Source organism: Equus caballus, chromosome 15 (assembly GCF_041296265.1).
Source record: "Equus caballus isolate H_3958 breed thoroughbred chromosome 15, TB-T2T, whole genome shotgun sequence".
In the NCBI taxonomy this organism is placed as follows: domain Eukaryota; kingdom Metazoa; phylum Chordata; class Mammalia; order Perissodactyla; family Equidae; genus Equus; species Equus caballus.
Window position 1 is genome coordinate 44,367,049 of NC_091698.1, and position 26,529 is coordinate 44,393,577.

At 44.6% G+C, this 26,529-nt stretch overlaps 2 protein-coding genes across 29 annotated transcripts in view; one reads left to right on the plus strand and one right to left on the minus strand.

Moving 5' to 3' along the window:
• SLC4A5 (solute carrier family 4 member 5) overlaps window positions 1-8,558 on the plus strand; it is a 115,871-nt gene extending 107,313 nt beyond the window's left edge. For all 7 annotated transcript variants that reach the window (XM_023618857.2, XM_023618861.2, XM_070235284.1 and 4 more), the window contains 4 exons: window positions 1,708-1,863; window positions 3,451-3,535; window positions 4,636-4,703; window positions 6,650-8,558. In XM_023618857.2, coding sequence (XP_023474625.2) covers window positions 1,708-1,863; window positions 3,451-3,535; window positions 4,636-4,670 — 276 coding nt within the window. In that variant the 3' untranslated portion in view covers window positions 4,671-4,703; window positions 6,650-8,558. The remainder of the gene's footprint in view (window positions 1-1,707; window positions 1,864-3,450; window positions 3,536-4,635; window positions 4,704-6,649) is intronic.
• Window positions 8,559-9,246: 688 nt separating this feature from the next.
• Window positions 9,247-26,529, minus strand: part of MTHFD2 (methylenetetrahydrofolate dehydrogenase (NADP+ dependent) 2, methenyltetrahydrofolate cyclohydrolase) — an 86,732-nt gene continuing 69,449 nt past the window's right edge. For 21 of the 22 annotated variants that reach the window (XM_070235304.1, XM_070235305.1, XM_070235302.1 and 18 more), the window contains 7 exons: window positions 15,540-15,724; window positions 14,279-14,401; window positions 13,738-13,890; window positions 13,221-13,328; window positions 11,964-12,056; window positions 11,467-11,592; window positions 9,247-10,439 (listed from right to left, as the gene is read on the minus strand). In XM_070235304.1, coding sequence (XP_070091405.1) covers window positions 10,276-10,439; window positions 11,467-11,592; window positions 11,964-12,056; window positions 13,221-13,328; window positions 13,738-13,890; window positions 14,279-14,401; window positions 15,540-15,724 — 952 coding nt within the window. In that variant the 3' untranslated portion in view covers window positions 9,247-10,275. Of the gene's footprint in view, window positions 10,440-11,466; window positions 11,593-11,963; window positions 12,057-13,220; window positions 13,329-13,737; window positions 13,891-14,278; window positions 14,402-15,539; window positions 15,725-20,516; window positions 20,709-26,529 lie in introns of those variants that run through there. The other variant, XM_001500723.4, reaches the window with a different exon arrangement.

The window sequence follows — 26,529 nt, forward strand, 5'->3', positions numbered from 1 at the left end:
GAATTGAAAAGACCAACTGCTGGGGAAAGTATATGGGAGTTGACTATTCTTGACATTTTGTGTTTGAAATTATTCAAAAATAAAAACTGAAAAGAGGAAAAGCCGACATGTTGCATCTGCGCCCTAGATCACCCCAGGGGAGGCAACCGGCCCAGGCCCTGCTGGGGGCGGGGCAGGGACTGTAGCCTGTGGGCTAAAGGTGGGGAAAGGGCTGCAGGGCTGGCTTTGGGGCCACAGTGAGGACACAGAGGCAGGACTTGAAATGTGCCCTCTTGGGAGGGTGCTAAGTCAGAGATTCTTGACCCTGGCTGCTCATTAGAGTCACTTGGGAGCTTTTTAAAATTACATGTGCCCAGGCCTCGCCCAGATCAGTTAAATCAGAATCTCCTGGAGAAACCCAGGCGTTGGTATTTGCAGTAAGTCCACAGGTGACCATATATGTGCAGACAAGCTGGAGACCACAGCTCCAGGGAGAAGGAAATGGACCCTCCCAGCAGTGCCCTCTGGGGCTCAGAGGTGAAGAGGGGACAGGACAATCATAGTCACAGTCAGCCTGTACTGAGTGCTGTTTCACTGGGCCCACACCAGGCCTGAAGTACTCTAGTACCCCCATTTTACAGATGCGGCTCAGAGAGCACGTGTGAGAGCCCCAGGTCACTCACCAGGAAGGAGCAGAGCCAAGATCCATACCCGCCCCCCAATTGCTTTTTTTTTAATTTCCATGCAGTAAAATTCATTCTGTGGTTCTGTGAGTTTTGACGAATGCAGAGTAGTGATTCCACCATCACAGTCGTGTTATGGGACAGTTCCATCTCCCCTAAAATTCCCTCATGCTGTCCCTCTGTGGACAACCCCGCCTGCCACCCTGGACCCCAGCAACCGCTATCTGTTTCCAGAGCCAGGAATTTTAAAACCCAGGTCTGTCCAACTCCTGAGCCCCACTTGCTCCCAAGACGCAGTGTCAGCGAGGAGGCGGTTAATCCAGCTGGGGGCTTCTGCCTGATCTCATTTAATGGCCAGTTCTTGGTGGTGAGAGGACAGTATTGATCACTAGCTGCCCTGGACCCACTGAGTTTATTCAAAGGCCAGTGTTTAATCTTCCCCCCAAAAGCACATGTTTTTCCCTTTAATTTGTTTATCCTGAACAGAACCACATTTTCTAGACTTTCCTTTAAAAATTCCAGATATCCCAGTGTACTTTATTCAGCTTTTGTTAGCAGAGAGATTGGCAGCTCTCAGAAATGGAGGCAGAGGGAGAATTGGTCTCAGAGTGTGACCCTTGGACCAGCAGCATCCACGTCTCCTGGTAAACTTGTTAGAGATGCAAATTCTCAGCCCCCCTTGGATCTGCTGAGTCAGAAACTCAGCCAGAGCACTGCAGTGTGTGTATTAACTGCCCGCCAGGTGATCTGATGCAAGCTCGAGTTTGAGAAGCACTGATTTAAAGAATAAATGCAGTTCTCCAGCCATGATCTCCACCTGGCTTCCCACCTGTCCCTCTGGGTCACGGGTAGGTGTTGTCACTCAACTGAGGAAAGGCCAGATGAGAGGAACCAAAGAGGACAGGAGGTGAATAATGGTTTGTGGGAGCTTTGAGATGGCTTCAGAGACACCAGAAAAAGTCCCTGAACACAGCTGACAGGAGGGAGGAAAACTGCCTGAGTTTGGGGCTTTGAGCCCGTGGTTTTCTCTGAACTCCCACCACAGATCCTGGGCCTCATCATGGTCCGAAGGCTGCTGGACCTCATCTTCTCCCAGCATGATCTGGCCTGGATTGACAACATCCTCCCAGAGAAGGAGAAAAAGGAGACAGAGAAGAAGAAGAAGAGAAGGAAAGGGGCCCATGAGGACAGTGACGAGGAGGTGGGGAGGATGTGAGGCCTGGGCTGAGGGGAGAGATCAGGAGACCGTTCCTCCACTTCTGCCAGGGCCAGGGACGGGGAGGCTCTTCACGTGGCCTGCAGCAGTGGTCTGGGCCCAGGCCAGGATCAGCTGAGGCCTCTGCTTGTCTTGGTCTAAGATGCTGAGAGCTCCTCTGTTTATGTGAATATCCTTAGGGTGGGCCTGAGGGAATGAGCGCCCCCCCCAGCCCCCAGGGAAAAGTTGTTTGGCCACACCCTCTCTTTCCCAGTCTTGTGGGCTCCAGGCCCATTATCAACAGCAGTGTAGGTCCCTGAGGGAAGGGGGAGGAACACTCAGCTCCATCATGGAAGAGGTTTGGAGGAGGACTGACCGCCAAAGAATGGAGCAGGCCTGGGGGACGGTTCTGATGGAAGCTGGTTAGTAGACTGGCCTCCTGGACAGGTGGGAGGATGGGGAGAAGGTTTGCTTGGGCCTGCCCTAGGGGACTGGGAGGATGGTGAGGGAAGAGGCATGTGTCCTCCTGAAAGGAGGGTCTACATTCCCTAGGCGCAGGGACCACTGGTTGCCCCATCTGCCCCTCTCCTCTTCCATGCTTCCTCCCCATTCCATCCCCAAGACACTCAGGGGGTCAACAGACAAGAAGCCAGTTCAGAAATTATAGGTAAATCACAAAACACTAGGCAGAAAGATGGTCTAGTTCAAGTGCTCATTATAGATGATGAAACTGTCTCCCAAAAGGAGGGGACCTACCCAAGATGGACATACAGCTAAATGTCTAAGAGGGAATTAAGAAAACTGTTCCTGACTTTGACCATTTCCCGTATACTGAGCTGCCCATGCCATCCCCTAACACCATGTCTGGCTCCCACTCTCCCAATTTGACCCCAACCCGCATCCCTGCATCATCCTGGAACTGGTCTCCTGGTGATCTTGCCTTTGTGCAGATCAAGGCTGTTCAAAGGCAGGTCCTTGTGACTGACTGGTGGTGATTAAACCATCTTCTGATGGTAGTGACAGACCATAACTCCCCTGGTCCTTAATTACCGTCCCCTTCCAGAAAGGAAAGCAGCCCATCACTCCTTCACACGTTTTTCGTTGATGATTTACATGATTTGCAAAGGTAGGTTCTGAGAACAAAGAAACTGAGAGCCTAAGTGCTTTTTAAAGACAAATACTTAGTCTTTCATTGATTCATTCAGTAGCTATCTGAGCCGGGAACTATTCCAGGGTGGGGAAAAAGCATCTCTGGATTATATGATATATTCACTGGAAAAACAGGATTCAATTTACACCAATTCGTTTTGCACACATCATTACAGAAACACAAATACTGTGTGAGGTTCCCTCCCAAGTGACTGGTTACCATGTCAGTGGAAGCAGTTATGATGAGTGACATTCCTGGAGGAGTTCCGTCCTATCCAGGACAGCAGGCTGTGTGATGCCCTTCATGGGCCCCTAACTGTTTGGTCTGGATGTGAAGAGGATGGTGGTTTGTACTCTGTGGATGTTTGTATTTTCCATCTTGGCAAGAAAGCCAACCCTGTTGTATTGGTGTGTTTATCAGCTTTTCCCACTGTTTCTCTCCAGCCCCAGTTCCCTCCTCCCTCAGTTGTAAAGATTCCCATGGAAAGTGTCCAATCAGATCCCCAAAACGGTATCCACTGCATCGCCAGTAAGTAAAACACGTGGTCTGTCCCTTCCTACTTCCTACTAACTCTCCGCCTCTTCCGTGAAGAATTTCCATCGTTAACTCGGGGGATCTAATGGTCTGAGATGCCAGAGGACTCCAGTGCTAGGCAAAGTTCAAAGAACTGGGCCGTGAGAACTGGGACTCCAACCAGGTGGAAACCCCAAATCAAACCCTGCAGGCTCCAGTGGTGGATCTACATTTTAGTTTAGGCAAAACTCCTCGTTCCTTCCTTTCCCCTTGTGCCTCCAGATGGCCGTGGCCCCAGCTGGCCTCTCTTGCATGGTCTCAGACCACATTGACCCAAACCTGACCTGCTGAGCCTCCATGTTTTCTGGGGTTGTTGAAATGATTGAAAGCTCAAATCCAAGCTGAGTCGTCCCCTTTAGAGAAACAGGTAGCACAGCATTTGCATTATAAATTAGAGTGAAGGTGCCCGTGGTTGGGCTGTGGTTTTGTGGAATCACAAGCACCTTCCACCTGCTGGAAGGGAGCTGCCTGAGAGGGATCAGGTGTTGCTTATGAAGACCCTGGGGGGGATTCCGTTGCTGCTTGACCTGCTCCCAGCTTCAGCTCCCTGCTGGTGGACAGTCCTGTCGTCCAGACAACACAGCCTGTCCTGGGAATAGTCTGAAAGATCCCAACTTGGGTCCTGACACTGGTGCTGTAATATAGGGTCGCCCCCTTCCGCAGAGACCCAGATTAGGGATCCCACCAGCTCCCGAAAGGGCTCTCGAAGGGCTTCCCATTACCCCCTCCGTCAGAAGTACCTCTTCCTTTTGAGTTTCTCACTCTCCTTCCCGGTTCCCATTTGTATCCTTCCATCATCCTTTTTCTCTCTTCCCTGTCCCTCCCCATCCCTCACACCCACCTGACCTGGCCAACAGCTCTCCAGGTGAAGGCATAATGGAACCAGAAGCCACCCATGCCCGTGGGGCCTCTGTATTCCTCATGTGTAGTATTGGCCATGGGGTTAGAGAAATGGAAAGGAGAAGAAATGGATGAGGGAAGCACTGGAGAAAGAGGAAATTCTCCAGAATAGTCCTCAACCTGCTCCACATCTGACATTTTAATTTTCCTGCCAGGAAAAAGATCTTCCAGTTGGAGTTACTCATTCTGATTCTCCCTTCAGTGACTCAGACCTCGATCGAAGGTAATGGCCATGAGGTGGACTCCTTGGGTGTTGGACAAGAGACTAGGCAAAGGCGGGAGGGTCAGGGGGCTGGGGTTTCCAGGTAGCCGGGGTTTCTAGGTAGCCAGTGTCTCAGTAAAAAGCCTTTGCTTTTCCTCGGAGACAAAGGCACAGACTGATGACTGAGTGTCGAGTGACACACCTGTTGTCTCACATCATAACATGATTACAACACACTAAGGTATTCAACTTTAGAAAAGGAAATTATTACAAAATATTAAGTAGGATGAAAATTGAAAGTAAATATTTTTTTTAAAAAACAACATAAGAGAAAAACTAGACATGACTTAAGTTATATATTATTGAAAGCCAGGACAAATGAACTCTAAGGATCAAAATAGCAGGTACTCTAGTACTCTGTGGAGGAAAATAGCAGCATAGTTAATTAGCAAAGGTCAGAAAGCATATCAAGGAACGCTAACTAAATGTCAAAGATTAAGTGGAGATAAGAACAGTCATGAAAGGATTCAAGGCCCAGCGTCCAGCAGCCCCCATGCCAACAATGATTCCTTGGTGGAGCCACCTGTGAAGAGTTGGACTACTTGATTGAAAACAAGGGGGGGCTGAAAAATGGAAAAGAGGAATTCAGAGGCAAGAAAGTCTGCCTCAGTTATTCCTAGGGAGCATGGAAGGGCAGTCCCACTGCTACACCGTGTCCTAAACTAGGCAGGAATCACTGCACGAGACCCAACAGTAAAAGGTCAGGCTGTCCCAAGTCTAGAGGCAGATAAACTCCAGACTTTGATGGAACTCACCCAAGAGATTTTAGGAAACGTGTACTAGATCTTCCGAGTTAGAAGTCAAAGCTGTTATCACATCGCCAGGATGAGAAGAGAGACTTAGCACCAGCACAAGCCTCCCTAAGCAGGGGGCCGATGGCCGCTCCAGCCCAGGACTGTCCACTGTCCCAGTTACGTCTCTGCCTGCCTTCTCATCCCACCTCCCCAGTCAGGGCCCCCACGCCCTTAATGCCACTGATCTGTATGTATGAATATTTTAGGAGAAAAGCAGTCTGTCTGTCCTGACTGAATTCAGTGTAGGCTATTTTAAAATGAAAATCAATCTCCATTTGCCCCAGTTTGAGTCAGTGGAGAGAGAATTTGGAGCAGGACAGGGCATTTCCAAAAACCTATTAAATTGCACAAAGCATGGGACAAGGTTAGAAATGCAGAGAATTTGGTAACTGGCCACGGCACCTCCCAACCACACTGGTGTTTTACTGAACCTATGAAAGCAGACAGAAGCTGAGGCCACTCAATAACAGGAGTCTGTTCCAGTGAAGAAAAAGACTCAACATGGTCTAGGTTAACGAAGATTAAGCATCTATGGTCTACCAGGCATGATGCTTAATCCCTGGGGATAGAGAAAGACAGCACTGAGTGCCAAGAACAAGGGCACCACATTAGAGAAAGGACGGTGGTCTAAGGAAGGATTTGTCTCATCTGGAGAGTCTGGGAACAATAAATAGGAGTCTGCCAGATACACAGAGCAAGGAGAAGAGAGAAGGAAGGGCATTTCAGGCAGTGGGAACAGGCCTGAAATACTGCACACACAGGGCAAAGGATGCTGGATGGATGGGCCGTCAAACCAGAGGGAAAGAGGAGCACAGCAGAGAAGGCCCTGCTTCACCGGGCTAAGGAGCTGGGAGTCTATCCTTTGAGCAGTGGGGAAGCAGTCAGACTTGTGATCCAGAAAGTTCACTTGGCGGTAATGTGAAAAATAGGTTGAAATAGGGCGAGATCAGCAATGACTACAGCTGAAGGCAAAGCAGAGAGGATAGGCTAGTTCCCGTGACGTAAGAGCTCAAAGCGAAGACAGAACTGTTTGCATGAGAGCCCTTCTCTGGAGGATGGCGTCAGAAATACCAAACGCTAGATAAGTCATTCTTCCTCCTTGTCCTTGTTCAGCATCACCTTGCACTTCAAAATTTCCTGTCCAGCTTCACCTGCTTTCAGCTACCCACAGAGCCCAGTGTTCATGGTGCCACAGGTGAAGATAGAGATGGAGTCGGACCGTGACTTCACAGACACGGACAGATACGGAAGAGAAGCCGATGGCGAGACCATCCTCTAGGACACAGATTCCCCCAGACAGGGCACAGAGTGAGGGCATGGTTTAAGTCTGCATTGGGAGCATCTGGGCCCAATAACTTCTCTGAGACTCTTTCCTTGTTTACCAAACAGAGGGGGGTCACTCCGCTTGATAGAAAACTGGAGGTCTGTCAATGAGAAGTGCTTACGTGCAACGTTCTCCCCTGTACTTTGTAGCTATAATAACTAAAGCTAAATGTTATACCTTATTTTAAATGCAGTCCACCATAGAAATTATAACATTCCTTTTGAAATGAAAAAACATTTGCCTCCCCAAACTGTAGCTAAAGATAAAGGGGCAATAGTCAATTTTTATTTAAAATAAATTATCAGTTGAGATTTTTTTTTAAAAGGTTAAAGTATCTAGACGATCTTGAAAGAACTATTAAAATACTCGTACTTCAATAGACCAAGGTTGGAAAATTTGTTTTGCAACTTTGCATATTAAGAAATGCTTCAAAGGTCCTACTTTTTCATCTCATTCCCTTTTCTAAGTGTCGTAGGAAGAGCTGGAAGCATCTGCATTATAAGCCTTTCTCCAGCACAGAAGTGTGACTAGGGCTTTCCCAGATTGAAAAGCCAGTTCCAAACATCTGTTAATGAGAGAACCAACACGTTTGAGTGGATAAATGTTTTTAAAATAAAATTGTCCTTGTTAAAGTGAAATCTCAAACCACATGGTAAATCAACAAAATGACTCTTTAAATGGCTACCACTGGTTTTTCACACCCAGAATCACATTTCTTTATGCATTTGGGTTGGTCCTTCCTGCAAGTTTTCAATGCCTGATTCCCACACTCCCATTCACATGAACATTGTATGTTAGGCAGAGCTAACATCAAATTTTGGAAGGTTATAACTTTGCAATATTAGACTCGTACTTTAAAGGAATGATTGGAAGCAAGTTGGGTAGATTAAAACCCAACCCAAACCCAAGGGTTAATAATAAAGCAAACCCTCTCCTCGCGAAACTTAAGGTCAGTCTGTCTTCAATCCACATTAACAAACGCCAGCCGCGTTTATTTAATACCCACTGTGTGTCTGAAGCCACAATGCATCTGACATTCACCTTCTCAACTGTGGAGTTGAATCTTGAGCAAATGCAGGTGCTTCTACTTTATTCCTTTCCATTTTAAAGACAGGTGACACTCGATCAATAACACCTTGAGTACTGGACAGTTAACTGCCTCTGTGATGCCCAGAACCCAGTGCAGTGCCTGGTCTGTAGAATAAGTGTTTATTAAATTAAATCTCAGAGCTCCCTTCCGAGGGATACTGCCAAGAGGTAAGGCTCTAAGCCTCTACCACGTCCACTGAGAGCAGAATCTCTCAGCTGCTCACCACTCCAGAACCGTCTCCTGAGTTTAAATAGAAATTCTGTGTCTTCATCTGCACCAGTCCTGAGAGCTAACAATCTACGCTTAACATTTCAGTTTTAAAACTTGGCTAATTTTCAATAGCACTTTGTCCAAATTAAACTGTAGAAATTTTATGGATTCAGGAGTAAATGCGCTTGATTAATCAAACAAGCTGGAAAACTGTTAATTTTTTTGCTGTTGTAAATTGATCACTGTAATTTTCACTTTATATGTCATATATTTTGTATATACATGAACATTTTAATTTCGATAGCTTCACAGCTTGATGTATGGTTACTTCGTGCAGTAAGTCGGTACTTTTTTCCACTTGTAACTACAATTCAATAAAACTTAATCCTGTCTGCTCATCTTGCTCCGTGTTTAATAATTTAGGTAAGTCAGCAGGCATGGCTTCTGGACATGAGCTCCACCCATCTACAGAAACATCTCCAGCAAATGATCATCTTTCATCTCCAGCAAAGGAAGGAGGAGGGAGTAGGGCCACTCCCATTGTTCTTTCTTTCTGCCTCGAGCTGCTTGGGGCAGGAGCCGCTCCTGCCTGCGTGAACGCCCAGCCAGCCCTGGTGGAGGATACACAGGGCCTATCACAGCCCCAAAATGTGCACGGCAAATACCCCCCAATCCGTCACATCAAACACACATATTGAAAAATAATTACATAGATGTATATGTAGATACAGAGACAGAAAAAAAGAAAACTTGGCAAGCACATCAAGAAGTTCTTTGTAAATTGAACAATGTGTAAATTGAATGCATGGTTTAGAAAATACTCAGAACAACTTAGAAAACACTAAGAACAAGGGTAACCAGGTAAATGAATCTTACAGCGTAAGCTCCTGGCTGGGCACAGCCTGTTGGGCTAAGACTAAAAGGACGAGGTTGGCTTCTCCACAGCTCTTTACACCAGTTTAAGGCAGAGGATTGGCTGTTACCAAATTTAGGAATATCCAGATAGATTACATCCAGTGAGAAAAATGACCCACGTTAGGTCACAACGAAGACAGTAACAGGAAGATACAGTATTTCAGAAACTAATTCCACATCAGTCCAAAGTGTTTTATTTAAAAAACAAAACAAAACTAACTAAAAACTGCTTTAATCAGAAAGTCTGATTAAATTCAGTATTAAACTCAAGCTCTCAAAAACCTAGCAGGGGAAAGCCAACAGATGCATCAGAGAAAAGCAGGCAGCTGCTGACAATTCTTTGGTGGAAAAGTAAGTTGCATACTTGTGTCCAAGCTGCCCTCAGGATTATCAAACCCAAGTTTTGTTTTTCAAAAATAGGTTTCAAGATACATCAAAGAAACCATACAGACACTCCCAACAGTACAAAAATTGAACAATGAAGTTTAAATATACAGGAAAAGCCAAGTATGGCATTACACACAAACAATTTACAAATAAGCCTTTCGATCCTAGAAAACTAAAATGGGAGACCTCGTGAACGGTAACAAACATAAAGGAGGGCTCACGGCACATGGAGCCACCCTGAGCCAGGCCCAGTGCCTGCGCCGCAAGATGACAGCTTGGGATACTGCTAACGTGGAGTTTTTCTTCTGGTTATCATTCAATACATATATAAATTAGGGTACATTTTTTTTTACTCAATTACCATCATTTCTTCTCATTTACCCTTTCCCTAATTTTCTCTGGCAATTTTTCCTTTGGTCTGACCAGTTGAACTCAGAAGGTTTGGAACCTAAAGTGAGCATCAACCCTTATGGGAATAGCACTTGGGAAATGCAGTTCTAGAAAAGGCAAATTTTAACGGAAGTGGCTTGACAAGGTGAAGTGGCCATTCTCAAAGTGACGATGTCCCCTGTTAATCACTCAGTAAACGGCTTCTCGTGGCCAGATCACGTGACCCAGCATGACACTGGTGTGCTCCCTGGTGAGGTTCTGCAGAGTTATGCATGCAAACACCCACCCATTTAAGCTTTCAATAAATACAAAGCATCATTTTAAACCATTTCAGTAGAATAAATAAAAAATATTGCATTTCTATTCCTGTGTTGCCTCTTGAACTGGCCTGGAGTGCTGTTCATGACACAGACAACACAACAGTTAATTAGTCGCCACTCCCAGCTCCTTAGACTTCAGTACTTCCCGCTCTTCAGGCCTCAGCACTTTCTTGGCAGCAATAACGGTATTTTTCATGAGCATTGCCACTGTCATGGGACCAACACCCCCAGGGACTGGAGTGATGTAACCGGCCTTCTTCCTGACTTCTATGTAGAAACAGGACAGGCAACCACTTTAGTTATGGCAAAGGAAACGTATATATTTTAACATATCATGGAAGAAGCAAAGAAAAAGCAATAATATACATAACCACTTTCATACGTGTCAAAATCATTAAAAAAATCACACCTACCTTACTCAAGAGAAAAGGTTTTTGAACATACTAATAAAATAATATGCACATAATAGAGTTGTTCAATCACTATTTATACATCTAAATAAGCTATAATTCATCAGTCAAATTTTCCTCCATATTAAATCAATTTAGAAACATCTCCGTAGGTTAATTGTATGGGAGGGGTATCTATAATATTAATAAGCATTACCTCAATTAATACCTGCCTACAACATTTTCTTCATTTTACTCTATTTATTTACTCTATTTATTTAACTGTACTATTTGCCCAAAGCACTAAGCAAACTAATTTTCTGGGAAGTGAGAAGTAAGGTTTTTTTTAACTCAATCTTAAAGGAAAAAATCTGACTGCTTTAATAGAAACAGAAAGCTAGAAATAGGATTGATTATCAGCATAAAATTCAGATAAATAAATCTTAAGAACTGAAAGGAGAAACTGACAGCATATTCCAAAATCTCAAGAATATGGCTTTTCCCTGGACCATTTTAACATCCCAAGTTTGTGTCCTCTGCTCTCACTGTGACAATGAGAAATCGGTAACACTTTTTAGCAGACTCAGTGGTTTAGGGAAATTGCTTCATTAAAATTTCAGACTTGTTAAAAGTCATTCAGTTGTTCAATTATGAAATAATCCGAAGAAAAAAACAAACAGCTCCCTAAAAAGTTTATGCCTGCTCTCCATAAATTTATGATACAAAGACCTAAAATGATTCTAGAATGGCTGTAATTTTTTTAAAGATGTCTCTTAATTCTTGTGGATTGCGTTCTAAATGGTATTACCAGAGTAACATAAGTTTAAAAGTTAATGATCTGTCCTAAACGTTCATTAAAGATAATATTTATTGATTTTATATTTAAAAAAAATTATACCATTTACCTTCAAAATCCACATCTCCAACCAACTTGGGTTTAGCAGTTATGGGATCTTGAATTCTATTTATTCCCACGTCAATGACTGTTGCTCCCTCCTTGATCATATCGGCTGTGATCAGATTCGGAATGCCTGGAAGTGGAGGCAGGAATGATCAATTTACTACTGACAGAAGATTCCACCTGTCAGACTTTTATCTCACTTCAATTGCAAGAGCCCTGGAAGGACTAATTAGCTTGTTTTATAAAAACTGTTAACCAAGGAACCACTTAACCTTCATGTAGTAAACAGAAATAGCCTGAGGCTTTGGCAACAACGTTTACCTTCAAGTCTGCGACGGAATGCCAGAAACCAGCATTCCAACCACAGCTCTCTCCTCACTTTGGCAGGCAGCTCACAGTGTCCTTCCTCAGGGAAGGATGAATGGGATGGCAGGGAGGCAGGCAAATTCTAAGAGAAGAGCTCCCCCCTCACCCTTCTGTCCCCCTCCCAGGTGTTCTTACCTGCAGCGGAGACCACAATATCTGCAAGGATTGTATGTTTCTTCAGCTGCTCTTTGGGAGTGTATCGGTGAGATATTGTAACAGTGGCATCACCTATGAGTGAAAAATAGATGTCTCGATTTCTGAATCAAAGCTGGATTGGTTTAGGTTTCAACTAGTCAAACTTTTGTAAGAATTCAACATCTCTGAAAAAATAATTGATTAATTCATGTGCCATATTTTCTGGGCAGCTAATTGCCATTTTCTTTCTTTCTTCTTCTTCTTCTTTTTTTTTTTTTGCTGAGGAAGATTAGCCCTGAGCTAACATCTGTTGCCAGTCTTCCTCTTTTCTTTTTTTTTTATGGTTGAGGAAGATTAGCCCTGAACTAACCACCTGTGCCAATCTTCCTCCACTTTACATGTGCATTGCCACCACAGCATGGATGACAAGTGGTGTAGGATGGTGCTGGGATCCAAACCCGCGAACCTGGGCTGCCGACCGGGAGCGCACCAAACCTAACCACTACGTCACAAGGCTGGCCCAGCCATTTACTTTTTAAAAATGAATACCTGATTTTTTGGTAAGTTTTGCCCATTGGTCCTAGCTCTACCCTTTGGAGTCAAATATAATCAAATTTATTCCTTATCCTATTTAACAGCCTTTTAAGAATTTTACCTTTTCTAAGCAAAATATCACTAGAATTTCTTGAGGTTTTATTAAAAAAACTGTGCTAAAAGATATGTGGAAATGTATAGTTTTGCCATGATATCTGATACAATCATGTAAGGTCAAATTACGATAATCCATGTGATAACTCTGATCTGTGCGACTTTTCCTCAAATTAACAGAACTTGACATAATGACACATTACAGTCATATCAATCCAATCTTTTGCCATAGTCTAAGATTTTTTCCACCAAATGACACAGAACCGGATACTAACTTTGAATAAGGACTGCTCCTTACTCCAACTATCAGAGCCAGAAGTAAAAATTTCTAATTGTCTACAACCATGTTTATCCTCAAAACTCAAATTTACTTCTCAGGTGTCTCCACCTCTAAACTAGTTCCATAATAAATGAATATAAATGAACTCTCAGGAGACACGGAGCACAGCTTCTCCTAATAATCCAAAGGTTACTCCCCAAATATCTGTTAACAAAGTTACAACAAATACAAAGTGTAACAAAGTTAACACTTCCAAACATCCAAGGACAGACTCTGAAGCTTCTCACACAAGGGAGAAGAGGAGCCTCCTCTGAAAGCGATGTCCTTACCTCCAGGGCGTTCATGTGCCCCATCTGTGTGTAGCAACATTGCAATGGGCATGCCAACATTTTTTGACCTTCCAGCCACAACCACATTCTTCCCTAGGGTTGGAATGCCTATGAAAAAATATATATATTTGCATTAAAAGCAGTGCCAGACCATTTTAGAATGGGCACCAAAGGAAAAGAAAGGCAGATGGCCTAGGACGTGAATCTGATGGTGATAATGAAGGACGTCACCAAGCTCACTGCCTCATCAGTCAAGTGGGCCTATCACTTGCCACTACAGAATGTTACATGAATGTGCACTATCACCACTGTCAAAGCTTAGGTCTCCTTCACTGAGGCTTCTGTATTAAACAGTGAAAACAGTCAGAGGCAGCTGCTAAGAGGGGAAGGCTCTGAGGGGCAGGACTGGGGTCCTGGGGCAGGACTTCCTGCTCTTTGCTACTGCCTGAATTTTTACCATTTGCAAGTACTACTTTTATAACACTAACACAGGCATACAATTACGGGATATACCTACCAGTTCGCTTAATTATTTCCCACACACCCCAGGGGGTAGCCGGTAACATGGAATACTGGTCCAGACACATTCGCCCTACGTTAATTACATGGAAGCCATCGACATCCTTGTCTGGAGAGACAGCGTCGCAGACCCTCCTCTCGTCAATGTGCTCTGAAAAAGAAGCCCGGGCAGTGGCTTTAAGTCACTGCTGCGTAGTGAGCTCTGCTTGACTCCAGCTCATCTGGTTTGTTGCACAAACCCGTTCCCCTTCTGCAACTTGCCCCCGTGATTTCCTTCTTCATCTGCACAAAAGGAACACACACCAGGCAAAGCCAAACACCTGTATCAAAGCCTCTCGTGCAGCTGCCTCCCTCCACTCTCCTTTGAATCAAGAGCTCGATACCAAATCAAGGAGGAATTGCTATTCTCAGTAGTCTGTCCCATATCTAATAAAACATTCACTCTCTTGAATTTACCTCCCCTTCACGTCAAATCCATAGGAGGGGCCGGGTTCATAGAGTAACCAAGCCTCTCCCCTCCTCAGAAGTCCCACACTCACCTGGAAGAGGCAGCTGAACAAGGAGGCCGTCCACATTATCATCATGATTTAGTTTATTGATTAAACTCAACAGTTCTTCCTCTGAAATTGAAGCTGGTTTCACAATTGTCTCACTGTTGATTCCTATAAGAAAATTTCAAGGTTAAAAAAACACTGAGGCCTCTAATGAGCGATGCTATGCTGCCTGCCACCGTCTTCTTCCACAGAGGTTTTTTACCGTCACACCACCGTGGTGGCCGAAAAGCTTGAGTGGTTCACAGGGAACAGAATAAAGTAGCTTCACAAATATATACACTAGAGGATGCCAGCTTGACACTTTCTACACGTTATTCTACGCAGCCCTCATCAACTTCATCCTACGGACAAGGAGACTGAGGCTCAGCAAAACTGAAACACAAGCCAGCTAGCGATGGGGCCAACTTTCCAGTCCCAAAGTCCATGTTCTTTCCACTGCACCTCCCAATGTCTCCCTCCCAATGTCTCAACTGCTACCTCCCACTGTCTTGAAAAGCCATAGCTTGCTATTTTCTAGAGGTTCTGAAGATTTTTCAATGAAAAGGACAGGAGGCCTCCGTCCTCAGCAATAAAGAATAGTGTTCCCTTCAAGGGCTCACAGTGCAGTCATGCTGCCCAGCCAGCATGCGGTTTCACAGCCCTTCGAAGGGCAGGGCACTCGGCTCTCAGACCACTGCACCCCAGGTGAGCGGGCAGAGGCAGAGCGGAGCCCACCCACCCGGAGCCTGCCAGCACACGAGGTCGTACCGAACCCGAGAACACAAACCTCCCATCAGCCAGACCCACGTCATCTGCATTCAAAACTCCAGCCACTTCTAAGCTGCACCATTTGCCTGGCTTCGGCATGGATTGTGGAGAAATCACAAGCTATTTCCCAGAAGTCTGAGTCATTTCCCTCAAATCTCTGACTCTGCTCGAGGCCACATCCCGAGGCCTCCTCCATCAAATGCTCACATGTCCCATCGGACACTCTCACTGGTGCTCAAGGTCACCTGTCCAACGTTAAGACTAAGGACAGAATGCAGAAGACCTCCAGAATACCAACCATACTCCTCTATCCTGGTCTACAGGCCTCCTTGGCAGATACAGCCCAATTTCTTTCTGACAAAATTTTACATACAGTCCAATCCCACTAGCCTCCTCTGCTTGGGTTTTCTAATCAGAAAAAGGAATAATGAATTACAATGGGGTTTGCCTCGGCGAAGCCTCAATGCCACGGCAGTCGGGATCTGAGGGTGACACATACCCACGTCTGCTGCTGCCCTGGTTTTGTTGAGGACATAGGAGTGACTTGCAGGATTCTCGCCAATCAGAACCACGCTGAGGTGTGGCCGTTTGTTGCCCGATGCCACCCACTCTTCGACCTCCTGCCGCACTTCCTGCTTGATCTGCTGGGCAAGCTTCCTCCCAGAAATGACAACAGCTTCATTTCTGCAGAAGACAACAAGAGCTGTAAAACCAAATAGCTTAAATTTTTGTAAAAAGTAAAGACCAGACTGCAAAAAAGTGTCATTAAATACCCAAAACTTCAAGTTCAGATTAAAATACACGTTGCCTGATCTGAGGGACAACGGGAATCTGCAGGACAGGTTCAGGGTGGTAAGTGTGTGTCCAGCTCCACCTTTAGGGGGATAAGGTTGATGGAGATAGTTGCTATCACTTATGTGAAGCTCAGAATGTTGAAGTAACTGACAGCTAGTACTTAGCGAAGCCGGGTCTCACGTCCAGCTCTGTCTGAATCCAGATTCTAGGCTCTTAATGCTACACCATCCTACCTCCTGATCGTTGACAGGCCAAAAAAAAAAACCAGAAAAAGGTTTTCATTGTTTTAATTTGCATTGTTTTGTTTGACCTCTCGCCACCATGAGGTTAGTTTTTCCTATATGCTTACACGCCATGAGTAGTTTGTCTTTTGCCCGTGTTGTTAGCGTCCAGTCATATATTTCAAATCATTTCCCAGTTAGTCACTGACTTTTAATTTTTATGATGCTTTAAAATATATGAATTATGTTATACAGTTAAAACAATAAAGAACTGGTTTAACAGGTCAAACCTCAAGATGCCTACTGCTCCCTATACCCCCTTCTGGGGAAGACTTTCCCAGTAAGAATAAGGGTGGGGAGGGGGACAGAGGAGGTTCCATCTCACAGGTGGCAGTGCTCTACCCTGGGACCCCCCGGCCCACCCACAGCTGACAGACCACAAGTGAGGATCGGACGCCGAGGACAACGATTTCCAGGCAGTCCAGTTGGTGCAACAGCTTAGTGCAACATCAACAGTGGTAGTTAACTAGACCAATAAGAGCTTCTCTTCAAACCACATTCACACACGAGAACCACAGAGGACCTGTTATGGGAGGAGCAGAAGACAGAAAAAAGCTGAGACAGAGAGAATAGCAGTCACGTTCATGGTAGACAGAGCAAGCGATGAGAAAACTGCTGCTGGGGGTGGGCCAATGAGAAAACTCAGGATCTAGAAGAACCTCCAGTTCCTAACCCATGTTCACATCTCTGAAAGGCTGTCTCCTCCCGATAAGAACTGGTTACACAGCTCCTTCTGGACTCCAGTGTGGAAGATTCCTGGTTTTCTTATTTCCACACATGTCCTTACAATACAGTTCCCATTACTTACGGTAGGATAAGTACCTCTTCCTTAAACAAAGAGATCCCCCTGAAAACAAGTCTTTCCCTTTAGGTTTCTGTCCCCAGGATCGTGAGGAACGCTCCAAACTCAAGACCAACGACACATACAATTGTCTGAAATATTGAAACAATTTCTCCTTATAGCACATATTCAATTCTCAGGGACAACGTCAAGGTACTGGTCAGATATGGTCAGATGTTATTAATTCTCAAGACCACTCTTAATTAAAATGGAATTTTAAGGCTTTAACAGACTTCAAGCATCAATGCCTCCTTGTCATTTGCATTGGGGTTAATACCTACTTTAAACCAGATCTCAATGTCTTAGATATAATGCGGTAATTTTATATCTAAACTTTATATTAATCTGTATTTGCATCGTGGGAGGTATTAGGAAGATATTGTAACTTTATAGCAGACCAAATACTTTCACCCTGATTGTATGTAATGTTACTAGCATAGCACAAAATATATGATAGCATTTTATATATACCCATGGTATATTAAGGAATTGAAATCTTGTTAATATTTACAAATCCATTTCAGAATTAGAATTGAAAGGGACTTCATTAAAAGGGCTTTGCTGATACAAATACCCCAGTAACATTCTGGATCTATGTTAGTACCAGGAATACTCGCTCCGGCCCAGAAATGCATTCCTAACCCTGGAACACTAGAGAGCGAAAGACTACTTGCAAACGGCTTACGTCAGTCATTTACATTGAATGAAATAACATATATAAAATGCCAGGCATATATATTCAATAAAAATTAATTTCTTACTCTCTTCTGTTGGTTAGATTTATACACACACATAAATATATATCCTTAATATATAATAAATATATTTATCTATTTATACACTCATAAGATATAAATATTCAGTGAGGAGAACTCAGATTACACTTCATTAAAAAGTTTCTTTTGCTGGGAGCTGGCCCCGTGGCCGAGTGGTTAAGTTCACGTGCTCTGCTGCAGGCTGCCCAGTGTTTTGTTGGTTCAAGTCCTGGGCGTGGACATGGCACTGCTCATCTAACCACGCTGAGGCAGCATCCCACATACCACAACTAGAAGGACCCACAACGAAGAATATACAACTATGTACTGGGGGGCTTTGGGGAGAAAAAGGAAAAAAAAAAAAGTTTCTTTTGAAAGCAATAAGAGAAAATGGCAGCCACACACTTGGGCTAAGAACGACATACTAAAGTTAAGGACACAGGGCTCTGCGAGAACCCAGTGTTCCAAGTCACAAAGTCAAGTTCTGGATGTTATGCCAATTTGCTTAAAAAAAAAAAAAACTGTCAAAGAGTAACAAGAACCAAAACAAAGCCACAATGCAATGATATCTTTCATAATGTAACTGTGTTTTAGCCCTCCTCTGTCTGCCACAACTGTAAAATGTGAAACACAGTCCTATGAAGGAGTCATTACTCAATTTCCCATCACCTCGTTTGCCAAAGGGCAGATAAAGTAACTGCTACCCCAAAATAAACAGAAATGGAGACCCAGTTCAGTACCACAGGGAATCCCAAACTTATTAGCTAACATTTAGGAATTAAACGCTTTCACAGGTGTTTAGAAACATTTCCATTAAGATCGTGAATCAACAAAATAGAAGGAAGTCAAGTGGATTGTTCAAATAAAATTCAAAGCTAAAAATCCAAGTCAACAGCAACTTCACTTTCTTCCTAACTCAACAGCTTACAGTACTGTAATTGTCCATGAAAAATTAATATCAGATGCATTTTACAACTCACGGTCAAGTTATTTGGAAAGAGTTCTGTTATCTACTAATTCATGGAACCAGTAATGAAAGAAGAAAGACACAAAGGAGGATGAAACTAACACCTATTAAACACTAGGTATTTTGCTAAGAGTTTTACATACATTCCTCTCAGTTACCTGGGGCTGGCTACTATAATAACCCTGCTGCACATAAGGGGAAACTGAGGACAGGAGAAACAAGATTCCAGTGCAACCCTCTGCCTCTGAAGTCCATTTTTCCCTATACCCACCGTCTCCTAGACTACAGTACTGTCTCTCTAACCATGAGTTTATGTTCCTGAGACCTGCACACCAACTCCCCTCCCCCCAAAACAGGAATACATGCAAACTCATATTTTTAAAAAGATACTATCATTTCACATTTACCAGGCAGCAGTGATCAAAGCAATACAAGGGAACCAAAAATACCAAATGTAGTATTGCCTTCAGAGAGGCACAAGCCCACTTGTTCTCAGAAAGGCAAGTGAAAGGAGGGCATTTGTTACTGGAGAGTGAGCAAGCTGGTCCAGTTCTTTAGGTAATGAATTAGAGCATCCTCACACATCTCTTTTCAATCATAAAAGCCACAGGCACACGTGGTCAGAACTCAGGAAGGGGGAAGAGAGAGGAGAACAGACAGTACAGAGTGATGGGTCAGACCAAGAAAGCCTTGAGCGTCCCCTCTCAAGTCTTCTTTCAAGAATGCATTAATCCGCATTCGGTGCTCCACCAGCGCCGTGGCAATGTCTCTAAAGCATTTTTACAGAGTGGAAATTACAGGTGTTCTGTGAGGTTCTGACAGGTCCGTAAGTTCCACTAAGGAAAGCACAGTTTTCATCATCTATGAATCCGCACAGCCTAGAACAGTGCCTGGATAAGAGGGGGCTGCTTCACAAGTCTTAGGTATCTGGCATTGCAAAGGCTCTAAAGAGAAACGAAAAAGAGGTGCATAAGGAGAAATCACGCCTCCCCCGCCCCCGCAAAGACTCTTCAACCTAAGCTTAAGAATGGGAATTTGAGGTCCAGAAAGATCAGGAAATACCTATTACCTCCCTATGGAAACGGAAACAGCTTACATTCTGCTCCTTCCGGGTACCTATTACCTCAGTTGACTCAGCCCGGCACTGACCAGCTCGGAGTGGGCTGCAGTCAAAACCCTGGTGACCATAGCACATTTATTCTCTCTGGATGGAAAGGGGCAGCTAGAAGAGCGGCACAAGCCACACCCACCTGCGGGAGGAGGGCAGTGCGGGTACCGGGCGAGCAAGCGGGCTCCGGGATTTCATCAGACTGCACCAACCCCCTCCGCCGCTAGGGTTCCCGGAAAGGACGGCTCACGGAAGGCTGCTCATTCAGAACCCTTGCCGCGCTCGCCAAAGCGTCTCCTCCGCTTTCCCCAGGACGGCTCTCGGCATCACTGCCCAGGGAGGCCGGCAAGCTTTGGTCGGTGACCTCTATATGCTCCCACGTAAATCGGGGCGCCCCAGAGCCCGCCTGCGCCTTCGCTCCGCACGGTGGGCCCCGTCCCGCCGGCGGACTGGCCCCGAGACAGGGCGACGCCCCAACCTTGCGGGAGACCGGGTCCCTCCGAAAGGGGGGCTCCCAGTACCAGCCCACCCCGCCTAGCGAACGCCCAGGTCACAGGCTGCGGCCGCGCTCGGCTGCCACGTCGCCCCACCGCACTTCTCCCGGTGGCCACAACTGTTCCGGACGGAGATGCTCAGGAAGGATGTCCCTAGGCGCCCTCCAAACCTGGGCGGCCCCCGCCTTCGATTCCCTTGGCTTTCGGCGCCGACCCAGCTCCCCGACCCGCTTACCGCACTGCCGAGAGGTGGAAGGGGCTATGGCGGAGGCGGCAGCTCTGGGCGGGCCGGAGCAGCCGGGCGGCCAACGTGGATACAAACGAAGCAGCAGCCATACCCCGCGCCGGTGTCCGCGCCGGGAGAGAAGCGCGCGCGCGGGCCGCGCCGTTATACCGCGGCCGCGTGGTAGGCCCCGCCTCCCGCCGGCACCCATTGGCCGTTGCCCAGTAAAGCCCTGTTTGTGATTGGAGCAAGAAGAGCCAAGAGCGAGCCCCTGGAGGGCTCGGAAGCCTCGGTAGCATACCGTGATTGGCTGAAGAAGGCAAGCCCCTGCCAGACTCAGCTGGTGTCACGGAAGGCCAGCCAACGCCAGCGCGAGTTTCTTCATTCATTGCTTGAACAAATAGATCTGGGTGTCTACTGTGTGCTAGGGACTGTAAAGAGTGGATAAAAAGAAAGGCAGATAGAATACCCACTAATAAATGCAGAAAAATGATGGAAGTAGAAAATAACTATTTGGCAAAAAATGGTTTTAAATTGATTCAGAATCATCAATGGATGTCAAAACAACTGGGTGAAGTTGGAAGAACGAAATAGTTACATATAAGGTTGCCAGATCTTGCAAATAAAAATATAAGACGCCCAATTAGATTTGAATTTTAGACCAATAATTTGGGAAGAGGGGTCATACTTATACAAAAAAGTATTCTTTGTTATCTGAAATTCAAATTAAACTGGGCTTCCTGTATTTTACCTGGCCTCCCTATTTGCATAGTTTCAAAGTATCTCTCCCACAAAATACTTCTTAATAGCCAGGGGGCCATGGTAAATTTACAGTGGAGAAACCTGACAGTCATCCCCTTAAACAAGTGATCAAAGTTAACAACACCAGTAATGGGATAAACACACCTTATGTACCCCAAGATATGATGCATTGAGGAGGACACACCACTTCACAACTCTTAACAAGTCTGAAAATTGAATAAAGTGATTTTCCATTGAGTTTCCTAAAAAAATGTTACAGATTTCTCATTTACACATTGAGAGGAGAGATTACAGACCTGGAATGTTAAACAGTCCAGGAAAAAGCCACATTCCCGAAATTTTGGAATGTACCAGCACGTCTTAATTTAACCATGAGGAAACATCAGACAAGCCCAAAATGAGAGACAGTCTAGAAGAAAAAGCAGCCTGTACTTCTCAAAAATGCCAAAGTTGTGAAAGACAAAGAATGAGGAACTGTTCTAGATTAAGGGAGTCTAGACATAACAATTTAATGTGTGATTATGAACCAAAATTTTTTTCTTTCTTTTTCATTCTTCATTTTTTCCCCTTTGTCTCTTTTGCTATAAAGGACATTATAGAACAACTGGCAAAATATTAATAAAGTCTGTAGATCAGCTAATAGCATGGTATCAGGGTTAATTTCCTGATTTAACTAATCATAGTCTGGTTATATAAAAAATGTATTTGCTTTTAGAGATAAAAGGGCATCATGTCTGCAACTAGTTTCAGAAAAGTTATTTCAGAAAAAAAAGACATATGATATAACAGAGCACAATATAACATAAATATTAGTTTGCTAGGGCTGCCATAACCAAATACCACAGACTGGGTGCTCAAGCAACAGACATTTTTTTCTCCCAGTTCTGGAGGCTGGAAGTCCAAGTTCAGGGCACTGGCAGGTTTGGTTTTTCTTGAGGCCTCTCTCCCTGACTTGCAGACGGCTGCCTTTTCTCTGTGGCAGCACGCCTCTGGTGTCCCTCTCTGGATGCCTTAATCTCCTCTTCTTATAAGGACATCAGTCAGGTTGGATTAGGACCCACCCTAAGCACTCGCTTCTAACTTTATTACCCTTTTAAAGGCTCTGCTTCCAAATACAGCCACATTCTAAGGTACTAGAGGTTAGGGCTTCAACATAAGAATTTTAGGGGGACACAATTCAGTCCTTAATAATGTATATAGGTAAAGAGAAACTGATAAAGTATGTGGCAAATGTGACACAGTAACAACTGGGAAATTGGGTGAAGAATATATAAGGATTCTTTGAACTTTTCCTGCAACATTTCTGTGTATCAGAAATCATTTCAAAACAAAACAAAACAAAAAGATGAGTAAGATTTCTGCCCTCATGGCACTTGAGGAGTAAGGCACATACAAGTGAACAAGAGAAAAAACTACGAAAAAGAATGCGGTACTGAGAACCCTCAAGACAGCAGATGTGAAAGGTTGTCTAGGTCAGAGCTTGTCCCACAGGTGAGATGACTGGGTTGACGGCTTGCAGAGCCCACCCCCAGCAAGCCGTGGTGAGGAGGGCCTTAAGCTACTGGACCTTGCAGCAGTGGCTGTGAAGAGGGGAAGAAATCAGATGTGACCAGATTTTAACACACCTAATCCTCTCAACGCTCTGAAAATGTTGGAAATTCTCTTTTCCTAAAATGTGAACTCTCAAGAGTAAAACCATGAGAACACTATTATAATATTTTTAATAAGCTTAACAAAAGGATTTGCTTCTGTGTTCCCACAGTATTATGTTGGAATATTATTTGTTTAACAAAAATACTTAATGCTCCAAGTCTCAGTCCAGATTCTGTGGGGTGAAGGTGCTCGGGCCCCAACTAGCCCTTCCGCCTTCTCTCTCTGTGCTCTGCCCTCCACCGGGCACACCCTGTTCTTCTACCCGGTGTTTGGTCCCCTCCTCTCTCTGCTTCCAAGCACCACGGCTCTCATCCCTCACAGCTGCACCCCCAGACTGCCTGACTTAAAAGCTTTGCCTGTAGGCCTGCATTTAAGTGGCCCCAAAGATTTCATTGACATATAAGGCAGGATCAGGACCACACACAGGCAGAACCATATTTTTGCTGCGACACAATACGAATAGAGAAATGGCTTCTCCTCTCGGCCATCATAGCATATAGGAAAACTCCTATTCCAGCCCTCAGAATGACATCTTGGTATTATTTGTGCATCTGTCTATCTCCCCCAATACAAGGTGGGCTTATTTAATCAAGACAACTCATATCTCATGATTCATTTCACTCATGAAAGCACAAAGCATATGAATGACCAAACATCTATTTAAAATCATTCCAATAAGAGCTCATCTTTACTGAACACTTACAACATGTCAGGCACTGTTTTAAGCACTTTGTGTCTATTGTCCTACTTACTCACAATCACCCTATGAGGTAAGTGCTATTATTATCTCCATCTTACAGATGGGAGAAATGAGGCACAGGAGGTTTAAGGAACCTGTCCAAGGTCACAGAGCTGGGAAGGGGAAGGGTAGGGATTGAACTCAGACGGGCTGGCTCCAGAGCCCATGCTCTAATATTTGCTGCCATTTACTGAGCACTCATCCTGTGCCAGGTACTGGGTTCAACATCATCTGCTTCAATCCCAACAACCCTGTGAGGTAGGTATTATGTTCCCCATTTTAGATGAAGGAACTGAGACTCAGAAAGACTTGGCCACTTGCCTGAAGTCACTCTCCCAGCAAGATGAGGCCGGCTCCACCACGACATGGACTTGACATGAATGCCTGCCTCTAGCCTTCCACTTCAGGTGGGCCTGAATATTTCATAGACACTGAAGGAGGAATCCGGACCACACACGGGCAAAATCACTTAAAACCACAAATGGGTGAGAGCGACCACTTGGGTAGGGGAGGCATTGGTGGTGAAACCCACAAAGTTGGCAGCTAAATTCCAAGAGGGTTCCATGTCTGGAAGGACCCACAGGGCTTATGAACTCCAACCCATTCCACCATTGGTCAAACTTCCACTATTACTGACTAACCTGAAGAAATCAAGGAGCCTTTATCATCTCAGAGCACTTTCTAAGTAAGGTTTATGCTGGGCCCTGAAGTTTCAACCCTTGTAACCTGGAACTCAAAGATAGTTTATATGCACCAGGATAGCCACTGCAGTTGTGAAAACATGGAAATATTTCTGTACCAATTGGTAAAACCTGCTCTCCCAAGCCCCCTGAGTATCTACCACACCCTAGGACCCCTCCCTAAGGAAATTAATATTGATTGACACCTGGGCCGTGACTCTGCTTCCACACCAGGCCAGCTTGAGCCAGGCCCACTCATTACATATTCTCTGAACTTCTCTCATCTCAGAATGTACTAATTCTTAGCCAACATGCCTTCTATTTCAATACCACTGAAGTAGACAGTACCAAAGCAGGACAGCCCCGTTTCTGGAACACCCAATTCATGTTCTTTGTTTAAAATACATACACACACACACACACACACACACATCGCAAACTACAAAAAAGACTAAGAAGTAGAGTCAAAATGACATCCACTGTAGAACCAATCAGAGACACTCAGGATTACATAAATGGCGTTGTGCTTGGAAGGAAGGATATAAAAAAGTCATATAAGATGCAAACTCATACTAGCCGGGTTTATAATTAAACAGCGGGATAGAAGAGAAATCATGTTAGCGGTTGGGTGGATAAGTGACACAAGTATGCCTAGGGGCCTCTGGAGGGCTTGGAGGAAGGACCCCTGACTCATGGCAAAGTCCTCTCCTTGCCTTTAGTCTGATATCACTTTTATGGCTATAGTGAAAGCGTAGGCTGGGGGAAGGAGGCTGAGGAGTATGTTCACCCGTTTTGGCAGGGTCTTCAGACAGACAGGGAAAAGGAGACCTTGAGATTCACACGTAGTCCACCCCCCAGCTCATAAAAAGCTACGACCTTCATACAGAAGACTGCACAAAAGCCTTCAGTGATTTACAGGGCCCCTCTGCATAGCTCCTTCAAGAACCATTGAGGGGTGAAAGGCAGCTGGTCAAGGATCCTCTGATTGGAGAATACTGGCTTCAGAATTTCCAGAATTTAGGTTCTTTCTTCAATTCCTCTCTTTCTTGTCTTTTGAACTCGGGATGCCTTCTGTTTAAGGGGCTCCTCTGGATCTGGGGGGAGTCAGTGTGCACCCTGAGGAGATGCAACTTAGTTTCTTCTAAAGAGAAGTAAGGGGACCTTAATTGACAGGATAGGAAAGGGGACAGGGAGTCAGAGGGTAGGGAAGGGAACTAAATTCGTGGACCATTAACCACATGCCAGGAACTGAGCTAGATACTTCCCCTACATTTACTCATATGATCCTAGTGTTCCTGTGAGGGCATTATATTATTATCTCTGTATTATAGAAGAAGAGACAAATTCACAAAGTTAAAGTAATTTGCCCATGGTAACCAGCTGGTAATGGCAGTGCCAGGATTAAACATAGGTCTGTCTTCATCCAAAATCTATGTTCTTCCACAAAACATGCCTATCACTGTTGTGTTAGTCAGCCTGACAACAGGGCATCTGGCAGAATGCAGGGATGAGAATGTGGAACAAGGGACCCTGCCTAGGTTACAGAACACTTAAGGACATGACTCTCCCTGAAGGCGATACTCTAACAAGCCTGCCTTTCTTTTCCTTCCCTCCCTCCCTCCTTCCTCTTCTTATTCTCCTCTTCTTCATTTTTCTTCTTTTTGGCCTGCTAAAAAGAACTTTTATTAAATTTTTACCATTCATAAAAATTTTGAATGATTTTTTAAAGAACAGAGATGATGTTTTACCTAAGTGGTTAAAAACACATGATTCTGACAGCACCATCAAAAACTGTTACAGAAAATATTATCTTCCAAACTTTAGTACTTAGATCCCAATCCATCATGGTTTTGTTTATTATCTCCTTATAATTAATTACAAATAAACTGCAACTTGTATTTCATCAGGAAGAAAATTCTACACACTTTCTATTTGTCCTGACTTTATTATGTTCAAGATTAAAGGTGGTAGCAATATTGAGGGAAATGATTTGCTGCATAACTAACAGGTAGTACTAGGTGCCAGGCACTGTTCTAAATGCTTTATGCTTAATAACTCATTTAATCCCCACAATAACCCTACATAGAAGTATACCGCTATTATCTCCATTTTATAGATGAAGAAACTGAGGCACTGAGAGGTTAGTAACTTTCCCAAGGTCACACAGCTAGTAAATGGCAGATCTAATTTT